At 41.6% G+C, this 11,158-nt stretch overlaps 2 protein-coding genes across 3 annotated transcripts; both read right to left on the bottom strand.

The window, feature by feature from the left end:
- Positions 1 to 307: 307 nt before the first annotated feature.
- LOC139187788 (uncharacterized) lies at positions 308 to 1,309 on the bottom strand. Its single transcript, XM_070804382.1, has 3 exons — positions 917 to 1,309; positions 505 to 835; positions 308 to 384 (listed from the first exon to the last, which is right to left on the bottom strand). Exons 1-3 carry the CDS (start codon positions 1,307 to 1,309, stop codon positions 308 to 310), a joined length of 801 nt encoding a protein of 266 aa, XP_070660483.1.
- Positions 1,310 to 2,738: 1,429 nt separating this feature from the next.
- LOC103443640 (GDSL esterase/lipase 1-like) lies at positions 2,739 to 4,855 on the bottom strand. 2 transcript variants are annotated; one of them, XM_008382527.4, is made up of 5 exons: positions 4,361 to 4,855; positions 4,118 to 4,239; positions 3,608 to 3,820; positions 3,193 to 3,448; positions 2,739 to 3,076 (listed from the first exon to the last, which is right to left on the bottom strand). In XM_008382527.4, the coding sequence occupies exons 1-5, from the start codon at positions 4,620 to 4,622 to the stop codon at positions 2,865 to 2,867; spliced, it is 1,065 nt and encodes a 354-aa protein (XP_008380749.3). In that variant the 5' UTR covers positions 4,623 to 4,855; the 3' UTR covers positions 2,739 to 2,864. The 2 variants fall into 2 exon arrangements, with proteins under 2 accessions (XP_008380749.3, XP_070661384.1); XM_070805283.1 differs by having other exon boundaries at positions 3,193 to 3,436; positions 4,361 to 4,827.
- Positions 4,856 to 11,158: the final 6,303 nt, after the last annotated feature.

The raw sequence follows: 11,158 nt of genomic DNA, 5'->3' as shown, positions 1-11,158 counted from the left end.
ACATAATATGGGATTTCCCTGATCCTTCAATCACATTTGAAGGTCCTGATATAGTTGTTACCCCTACTCTTGTAAGCATTAAGCTTGAGAAATACTTTCGATCACGAAGTATTATGTGTGTGGTTGCACTGTCTGCAAGACAAATATCTCCGCCATTTCTCATGTTCTGAGAATAACCACAATTTTTATCCATGCTTTCTGAGTAAATGGAATCACAGTTAACAAACAATTTATAACAGGAAATTTACATGCCACTAGTTTTAGACAACAAGTTCAGCATAATAAAAGTACATCAAACATAAACGATTTAGTCGGACCGATATACTTCATTCCCCCTTTCCATAATGAAGTCTGAAACATCGAGGTGAGTTGCGTCAAATTGCCCTGATAAATCAAACACTGGATCAGGTATATCCATTGGTTTAGCCTGGTCGAGAAAATTGGTCTCGACACCCTTCTTCTTGAGGGAAGCTTAATACAACTCCACCAGATGTTTTGGGGTACGACAAGTTCGCGCCCAATGCCCATTGCCACCACACCTATAGCAGGCTCCTTTAGAGTTCCTGGGAGCATTGGTCATGTGAGCTTTGCCTTTGTGACGATTCACATTTTTGAAGCTCGGGCCAGAATTATGCCTCGGAACCTGGTTGTGAAACTGACCACCATGGTTCTTGCCTTTCCTATTCCATCGACCTCGTTTGTGGCCACGTCCTCGTTTATGATAATCACCACCAGAGGATGTGGCGTTCACTTCGAGGGAAACAGCATTCACTTTTGGGAATGGTGCAGATCCAGTAGGTCGGGAATTATGGTCTTTCATCAGGAGCTCATTGTTCTGTTCAGCTACCAGGAGCACAGATATCAGCTGGTTGTATTCAGTGTAGCCTCGCGCTCTATACTGCTGCTACAGGAGCACGTTATTGGCATGAAATGTGCTGTAAGTCTTTTCCAGCAACGCAGAATTGTACTCCGCCACTGATTTGAAATCCTGAATTCTCAGGTGAGACCACTCATAGCGAGCTTTTGGAAGAATCACCTTTGTCTGGTGATTGTATCTGCTTCTCAAGGCCTCCCAGAGAGCTAATGGATCTTCAACCGTTAAGTACTCACTCTTTAGTGCCTCATCAAGATGGCGGCGAATAAAGATCATGGCCTTCGCCCGATCTTGAGAGGATGAGATGCTTTCTTCCCTGATGGTATCTCCAAGATTCCCTGCTTCCAGATGGATCTTGGTATCAAGTACCCAGGTAAGGTAATTCTTCCCGGTAATGTCCAAGGCAGCATATTCAAGCTTTGCCAAGTTCGCCATTTTCTTTTCTGAAAGAAAATGAGATGTGTAAGAACTTGCAATAATATGTATTCTTGGAGGAATGTAATGTTAGAAATTCTGGTTCTTACAAATTTTTCATTTTGATCTTCAGGCCAAAATGATAAGCACTCGAAACTTCTGGCTCGAGATTTTCAGGGTGAATGAGAAGGGTGATTGTACCGCACCATTCTCATTGAAAGAATGTAACATGGAATGGGCGATTAGTCCGCACCACTCAAGTAGCAAGAAAATTGAAATACGCAGAGCAGGGTGGGCGATTATACCGCACCACCTAAAGTTGCAATGAAATTAAACAACAGGTAAATGTAAATTTGCAGAACAAGGTGGGCGATTATACCGCTCCACCTGAAATTTGCAGTAAAAGTAGATCTGCAGTCCAAGATAGGCGATGATACCGCACCATCTTGGATCGCAGTAAGATGAAATTTGCAGTTCAAGATGGGCGATTGTACCGCACCATCTTGGATTGCAGTAAAATCAACATAAATAAATACTGGGTTAGTAATCAATATCTAAACCAAACAAGTAATCAAAGATGTATGTAACCGCTAGTTGGAGGACTATAAGTAGGCATGGAGCAAATAGTTCGTCGCGAGGGTATACCGCGCATTTGAGGTAGAGGAAGAAGATGAACAGGAAAAACCTTAGAGGAAACTTTTTTTTTTCGTTCGGTGGAGAGAAATGAGAGAATGATTTCCTTTTTGTTTAGTGAATGTAAATGAGACATGGTTATATTTAGAGACTCGTGCTGATAACGTGTTATATAAATGTAAAAGTTAGAGAGATAACCTTGATAGTGAGTGGATCGAAGCAGAGGTAAAATATCACACTGTAATTAAAACACAAGGAGATGGCAAATTAAAGAGGGGGGGATGGATGATATTATTGATATGTTTTTCCGTATCCTTTGATTGCATTTGAGTGCTCTATTTATAGAGCAACTCAAACAACCGTATTAATTACATATGGAAATTTACAGCATGTAACCTTTGACAAACATGATCTCCTGCATCCAAAGTCACTTTCCAATTTGCATGGTCATTGAAAACTTCTACCAATGTTGGAAAACTGCTACCAATGTTTTCAGTTTCTACATGGGCATTCAATGCCCACTAGTATTTTCAACAGTTTCAGATAGGGCTTTGAGATAAGGAATAAACAAAGAAGATATTGTATGGCCAAAGTCAAAGAAGACATATTCAATAACATTGTGACATAAACCACAATCTATGACCCTTCCTCCCCTTCACAGCTCAAAATTCCTCGATATGGAGCATTGTCACTCCCTTCCCTCAATGTTAGTATTCAGTTTACAAACTAATACCAAATAATGTTGCTGATAAGTTTACAAACTGTATCGCACCTCTCTAAATTTCACTTAAAGAAATGAATGAAAGAAACAAGAATATTTGATAAAAGCAAAACACACTATGATTTATTTGAATTAAGAGTTACAACTCTTATTGGCTGAACCAAGTCAGCTATTGATTAGAATTATTCTCCCCTTCTTTTGGTATCAAGCCATATATTATGTCTAAACTTCAAATAGCTCCTTCAAGTTATGCCTCCACCATAACTTGGATAGTTTCCGGTAAACCTTTTCGGTTGGATGGAAAGAGTCGAAAAATACATATTCAGCAACATTGTCACACAACTGATACTTAGTCACTCCTCTCTTCCCTCCACAAGAATTAATTGCTCCGTATGGACCAGAGCCACAACATGCCGTCTTTCCTTCACTGAAGCCTTTACAACAAAATAATAACAAAATTGGAAAGGACATAACTTATTAGCTTATGAAAAATAAAAACAAATAAGAGAAACTAAAGCTAAAAGAAGGTACAGTAGGTAGCTATATATACCATATTTTGATGGACGATTTATAATTTGTTTTAGGTATGTATGGAGATCAATGGTTGAGTATTTGAATCCTTCGAGCTCTCTCTTCAGCTTTAGGAGGAGTTTTCCAAGTGCTTTATTGTGTAGTTTCACTAGTGGTATAACTTCTTCCGCCGAGGGGCTTGTGTCCCCTGGTTTATGTACTCTCAGGCTCGGTATTTCATTGAGAGGCGGCAAGGTTGAAAATCCAAATTTCCTTCCTCCTTTCTTGTATATTTCCTGACAAAATGTATACGAAGTCATTCATCCAAATATTTTTGTGAATTCATAGTCAATAAAAAAGGGCATGAGCTGTCACAAATGATCGGAAAAAGAAGAAACTAAGCATAGAAAAAAATCATGTGTTACGTATGTGTGTTAAACAAGGCAAAATGTTACTTTGATCCAAATTGTCAGGTTGCCAATAACCAAGCCAACATATTCTTCATTGCTAAAATTGGATGCTAAGGGAGAAATATAGTCATTGCTTCCAATGCTAATTATGTAAACAGCTTTGGAGAGCACCGTGTAGGCTTCTGCATCACCTAGTTTGTGCCTCAACAGCTTCTCCACCTTCCTGAATTGACTTATTTGAGTTTTAAGGTCTGTCACCTGGAAAGAATAAGGAAAACAAAATTAAGTCATGCCAAATGGATAAATGTCCGCCCGAATTTCTTTCTCACACGGAAAATCAATAATCGAAAGCTGCAACTGTAGCAAAAAACTCTCAGATGATCGGCGCTGTGTTCTCAGAGAGTGCAAGACCCTTCGGCTTCAGGACTGAGGGTGGACGCTTTGTGTCCCATCATCCTACTCCTTTTACCTATTATTGCCTAATCCTCTATTTCGTTGGAAAAACGAAAACTCCTAATAATAATGGAAAAACATTTTATTAGCTAGAGGACATACAAATCCCTGATGACTTTCAACTAGAGCACCAGCTCCACCAGAAGCAAAGTTCACCCCATTAGAATAGTTGTTCAACCCAGGTTGTAAATATGCTGGTATAAATGGTAACTTGGCATACTGAGCTGCAAAATCAATGCAAATGTACTAAATATGCTGGTATAATTGTTAGCAGGAAGGGTCTTTGAAGGGGTATTGAAAAAGTTAAACAACAAAAATTATTGACAGAACGATTAAGATTCTTACCAAGAAAATCTGGGATTAAACGTCCATCGCAAAATCTGCCAGTTGGATACTTGAAGAAGGTCTCACCATATGGGAACCAATTGGCCTGGAAATCAGTGGTGGTGTTTATGTAGTTATTATTTCCAGGATCATAAAGTGAATCACCAAAGATGAGTAGGGCTGCATGCTTTTTCTGAAGCACAGAATGGCCATAGCAGCTGCACTGAATAACTAGGCAAGTACAGAAAGCTAGGATAGAAATTCTTAACCTCAAAGATGCCATTGAAGTATATGTGTTTCTGTTTTACTTTGAATTATTATCAATTTAATAGAAAATCATTGAAAAGGGATCAAATCTTTAGCAAGTGGAAATAATCCCTGAGATAAGCAGACAAGGAAAGTTGATTGAGTAATAACAAGATGACAGAACTAAGAACAGAAGATTTGGCAATTATACAGATTCAGAAAATTTTGGCTTCATTTTCCAATGGATAAGACGTTTTCATATTTTTGAATGTCTTGTCCACACTCGTCAAAATTATGACAATATAATTAGATCATAAATACATAAGAAAAATCAGTTATGGCAATAATTTCAAGGATGATATTAGAACAACAACAACAACAAAGCCTTTTCCCACTAAGTAGGGTCGGCTATATGAATCCTAGAACGCCATTGCACTCGGTTTTGTGTCATGTCCTCCGTTGGATCCAAGTTTTTATTCTTCTGTTGAGATCTCCATCTAATTCTCCGTTCTCTTGCAAGATAGATCCTAGGTAGCGAAAACGGTCACTTTTTGTGATCTTCGCTAGATTGCTCCGGTCATTAGTGTGGATAAGTATATAAATGGATAGAGATAGGAAAGCAAACACAAGATGTACGTGGTTCACCCAGATTGGCTACGTCCACGGAATAGAGGAGTTCTCATTAATTGTGAAGGGTTTACACAAGTACATAGGTTCAAGCTCTCCTTTAGTGAGTACAAGTGAATGATTTAGTACAAATGACATTAGGAAATATTGTGGGAGAATAATCTCGTAACCACGAAACTTAAGTACCGGAGTGTGGTATCGTCTTGACTTGCCTTATCTGTCTCATAGGTAGATGTGACATCTTCTCTGGAAGTACTCTTCCTCCATCCAGGGGTGGTATCTGTAACTGGTGGAGATGCACAAGGTAATGTATCAATTTCACTTGAAGCTTACTTGCAGTTTCAGGCTTGGTCAAGCGCGATACAAACCATGTAGTAGGAGTCCCCCAAGTCGCCGAGCTAGGGTATCTGCTGAAAGAGGTGACAGACAAGGTAAGCAATCAGAGCTCCGACTGATTGTTCACATTCTCCCTATCTTGCAGGCAGCATGAAGGATAAAGAGAAGAAAAATGAGAAGAGATGATATGGGATACTTTTGCTTTTGAAGAAGTAACTTTCCACAGGCTTATTCTTGAACTGGGCTGGAGGGTTTTCTGGTTTCCTCCAGAGTATAAGGCCGACTGAAGAATTTGAGGGTCAAAACAAGTCCATCAAATCTAGAGTACGTTCGACCCTGCTGATATGAGATACTTTTGCTTTTGACAGAGTAGTGGATGTATCGGCACGTGTGCTGTTACGCTTGTCTCCACATGCTTCCTTGTATCCTTCTCACTTGCCCTAGCTGTTCCTCAGGCAGATGTGGTATCTTCCCTGGAAGCCTAAGATGTTGAAGATGAGTACTCGAGAGCAATGCCAGGTAAGTAATTCCAGGCAGTCAGTTCCTGGCTGGAAGCTTGATTCCAAGTGCTGACTGATTGCTCTCTTTCTCCTTGTCTTGCAGGTAAGAACAAGGCCAAAGGAAAAGACAGGGAAAAAGCATGATATGGGATACTCTTGCTTTTAACCCTGATGATATGAGATATTCTTGCTCTAGTATAGCTTGTTTACAGAGGTATTATCGGGGGGAAAGAAAGCTGAAAATTTCGAAAGGCTTCGTTGGGAGTGCCCTCTCAGATAAGAGGAAGGGTTGAGCATTTTTGCAGGTCTGCCTGTCCGTTGGGGATGAAGGTCGACATATATAGGAGTCTCCCTAACATCAAGTAATAATGCTATTCCTTTACCCTGCTTGGTCATAGCACGGTAATGGGAGCTGTCAGCTTCACATGTTTTAACTTTGTCAGAGCACTTTGAAAAAGTGGTCTGTGGTATCTGGAAAGCTGATGTTGCGTGTGAAGATTACAGACAAGCTTTATCCAAGGAGATCCAGCTCTTGAAGTTGGGAAAGTGGTGCCTCTTTGGTTTTCGAACAAGCAATCCTGTCGGGGATCTGGCTCTCGAGATTCGGAGAACGATGCCTCTTCGATTTTTGAGAAAGCAATCATGCTGGGGGTCTGGCTCTCGAGATTCGGAGAGCGGTGTCTCTTCGATTTTTGAGAAAGTAATCATGTTGGGAGTCTGGCTCTCGAGATTCGGATGACGGTGCCTCTTCGATTTTGGGGCAAGCAATCTTGTTGGGAGTGTTTTCTTGAATGTGAGTAAAGGTTGGGCATGTTTGCTAGTCTACCTTGCCACGAAGCACAGAGGTTGACACACAGGGACTTTCCAATTATCCAGCAGTGATACTGTTCCTTTACCCTCTCTTCGATTTTTGAGAAAGTAATCATGTTGAGAGTCTGGCTCTCGAGATTCGGAGGGCGGTGCCTCTTCGATTTTGGAGCAAGCAATCTTGTTAGGAGTGTTTTCTCGAATGTGAGTAAAGGTTGGGCATGTTTGCTAGTCTACCTTGCCACGAAGCACAGAGGTTGACAACCGGGACTTTCCAATTATCCAGTAGTGGTACTGTTCCTTTACCCTTGTGGGTAATAATATGGTAGCTAGACCTTCAAAATTTATGTGTCTAAACTTTGGTAGTGTTGTTCTTTGCTATTCTTTTACCCTTCTTGGTCAGAGCGATGTAGTGGGTGCTGCAAGCTTCACGTGTCTCAACTTTGTCAGAGAACTTTGGCAAAGTTATCTGTGGTACCCATGAGCTACTGTTGCGTGTGGGAAGTGGGTGATTGAACAGTACGATGCATGTGCTTTCTAATTCGCCAGAAATCTTCGACAGAATGCCCATAATTTCCGCAAAGCTGAGTGTGCGTGTGACAGGTGCTGACGAGGCTGGAAAAGTAGGTGCCTCTTCGATTTCTGAGATCGGCCCTCATGGTCTCTGAGCAGCCCAGCTTTTGAGAAAGCAAGCCTCTTCGATTTCTGAGATCGGCCTTCGTGGTCTTTGAGCAGCCCAGCTTTTGAGAAAGCCAACGCTTCTTCGATTTCTGAGATCGACCCTCGTGGTCTCTGAGCAGCCCAGCTTTTGAGAAAGCAAACGCCTCTTCGATTTCTGAGCAGGCGCCTCTTCGATTTCTGAAGCTTCGTCGAGTGCAGATTTTTATAGGGGCTGACATTAAGTTCCAAAGCATACTTGAATATCCACCAGTAGAAGCTCCATTCTTGCACTTCTAAGATCTTGATTTGTCCGACCTCTTCTCTCTTCAACACTTTTGAAAATGTCTGGCCCCTCCGACCGTCGTTTTGACTTGAACCTTGTTGAAGAGGTAGCCCCGCCTTCTCCAGACAACATATGGCGCCCATCATTCGTCTCCCCTACTGGTCCTCTTACCGTTGGGGATTCCGTGATGAAGAATGATATGACCGCTGCGGTAGTGGCCAGGAACCTTCTCACTCCCAAAGATAACAGACTACTTTCCAAACGGTCTGATGAGTTGGCTGTTAAGGATTCTCTGGCTCTGAGTGTTCAGTGTGCAAGTTCTATGTCTAATATGGCCCAACGCCTATTTGCTCGAACCCGCCAAGTTGAATCATTGGCGGCTGAAGTGATGAGTCTCAAACAGGAGATTAGAGGGCTTAAGCATGAGAATAAACAGTTGCACCGGCTCGCACATGACTATGCTACAAACATGAAGATGAAGCTTGACCAGATGAAGGAATCTGATGGTCAGGTTTTACTTGATCATCAGATATTTGTGGGTTTGTTCCAAAGGCATTTATTGCCTTCGTCTTCTGGGGCTGAACCGCGTAATGAAGCTCCAAATGATCAACCTCTGATGCCTCTTCCTTCTAGGGTTCTGTCCAGTACTGAGGCTCCGAATGATCCCCCTCCGGTGCCTTCTCTTTCTGGGGCTCTACCGACTGCTGAGACTTCTTCTAAGCAACCTTTGTGAAGGCTCCCTCTTGTTTGTTTATTTTGACTCAAGTATATGTACATATTTGTAACTGATCGGGGATATCAATAAATTAGCTTTCCTTCATTTCAACGTATTGTGTTAAATACACCAAAGCCTTCTTCGCTAAGTTCTTTGAATTTTCTTTTGTTGAAGCTTGTATGTTGAAGCTTTGTGAGTGGAGCATGTAGGTTGAGGTAGTGTTCCCTTAATTTCCCGAGTGAGGAAAACTTCTCGGTTGGAGACTTGGAAAATCCAAGTCACTGAGTGGGATCGGCTATATGAATCTTAGAACGCCATTGTGTTCTGTCATGTGTCATGTCCTCCGTTAGATCCAAGTACTCTAAGTCTTTTCTTAGGGTCTCTTCCAAAGTTTTCCTAGGTCTTCCTCTACCCCTTCGGCCCTGAACCTCTATCCCATGGTCGCATCTTCTAATCGGAGCGTCGGTAGGCCTTCTTTGCACATGTCCAAACCACCGTAACCGATTTTCTCTCATCTTTCCTTCAATTTCGGCTACTCCTACTTTACCCCGGATATCTTCATTCCTAATCTTATCCTTTCTCGTGTGCCCACACATCCAACGAAGCATCCTCATCTCCGCTACACCCATTTTGTGTACGTGTTGATGCTTCACCGCCCAACATTCTGTGCCATACAGCATCGCCGGCCTTATTGCCGTCCTATAAAATTTTCCCTTAAGCTTCAGTGGCATACAGCGGTCACACAACACGCCGGATGCACTCTTCCACTTCATCCATCCAGCTTGTATTCTATGGTTGAGATCTCCATCTAATTCTCCGTTCTTTTGTAAGATAGATCCTAGGTAACGAAAACGGTCGCTCTTTGGTATTTCTTGATCTCCGATCCTCACCCCTAACTCGTTTTGGCCTCCATTTGCACTGAACTTGCACTCCATATATTCTGTCTTTGATCGGCTTAGGCGAAGACCTTTAGATTCCAACACTTCTCTCCAAAGGTTAAGCTTTCCATTTACCCCTTCCTGAGTTTCATCTATCAACACTATATCGTCTGCGAAAAGCATACACCAAGGAATATCATCTTGAATATGTCCTGTTAACTCATCCATTACCAACGCAAAAAGGTAAGGACTTAAGGATGAGCATTGATGTAATCCTACAGTTATGGGAAAGCTTTCGGTTTGTCCTTCATGAGTTCTTACGGCAGTCTTTGCTCCTTCATACATATCCTGTATAGCTTGGATATATGCTACTCGTACTCCTTTCTTCTCTAAAATTCTCCAAAGAATGTCTCTTGGGACCTTATCATACGCTTTTTCCAAATCTATAAAGACCATGTGTAAATCCTTTTTCCCATCTCTATATCTTTCCATCAATCTTCGTAAGAGATAGATTGCCTCCATGGTTGAGCGCCCTGGCATGAACCCGAATTGGTTGTCCGAAACCCGTGTCTCTTGCCTCAATCTATGCTCAATGACTCTCTCCCAGAGCTTCATTGTATGACTCATTAGCTTAATACCCCTATAGTTCATGCAATTTTGTACATCGCCCTTATTCTTGTAGATAGGCACCAAAGTGCTCGTTCGCCACTCATTTGGCATCTTCTTCGTTTTCAAAATCCTATTGAAAAGGTCAGTGAGCCATGTTATACCTGTCTCTCCCAAAACTTTCCACACTTCGATTGGTATATCGTCTAGGCCTACTGCTTTTCTATGCTTCATCTTCTTCAAAGTTACAACCACTTCTTCCTTCCGGATTCTACGATAAAAAGAGTAGTTTCTACACTCTTCTGAGTTACTCAACTCCCCTAAAGAAGCACTCATTTCATGTCCTTCATTGAAAAGATTATGAAAATAACCTTTCCATCTGTCTTTAACCGCGTTCTCTGTAGCAAGAACCTTTCCATCCTCATCCTTGATGCACCTCACTTGGTTTAGGTCTCTTGTCTTCTTTTCCCTTGCTCTAGCTAGTTTATAGATATCCAACTCTCCTTCTTTGGTATCTAGTCGCTTATACATATCGTCATAAGCCGCTAACTTAGCTTCTCTCACAGCTTTCTTCGCCTCTTGCTTCGCTTTTCTATACCTTTCACCATTTTCATCTGTCCTATCCTTGTATAAGGCTTTACAACATTCCTTCTTAGCCTTCACCTTTGTTTGTACCTCCTTATTCCACCACCAAGATTCCTTTTGGTGTGGGGCAAAGCCCTTGGACTCTCCTAATACCTCTTTTGCTACTTTTCGGATACAACTAGCCATGGAATCCCACATTTGGTTAGCTTCCCCCTCTCTATCCCACACACACTGGGTGATTACTTTCTCTTTGAAAATGGCTTGTTTTTCTTCTTTTAGATTCCACCGTCTAGTCCTTGGGCACTTCCAAGTCTTGTTCTTTTTTCTCACTCTTTTGATATGTACATCCATCACCAACAAGCGATGTTGATTAGCCACGCTCTCTCCTGGTATAACTTTGCAATCCTTACAAGTTATACGATCCCCTTTCCTCATTAGAAGAAAATCTATTTGTGTTTTTGACGACCCACTCTTGTAGGTGATCACATGTTATTCTCTCTTTTTAAAGAAGGTGTTGGCTAAGCAGAGATCATATGCCATTGCAAAATCCAAAATAGCTTCCCCATCCTCGTTTCT

Source organism: Malus domestica, chromosome 09 (assembly GCF_042453785.1).
Source record: "Malus domestica chromosome 09, GDT2T_hap1".
NCBI classification, from domain to species: Eukaryota; Viridiplantae; Streptophyta; class Magnoliopsida; order Rosales; family Rosaceae; genus Malus; species Malus domestica.
This window is presented reverse-complemented; position numbering and strand designations above follow the sequence as displayed.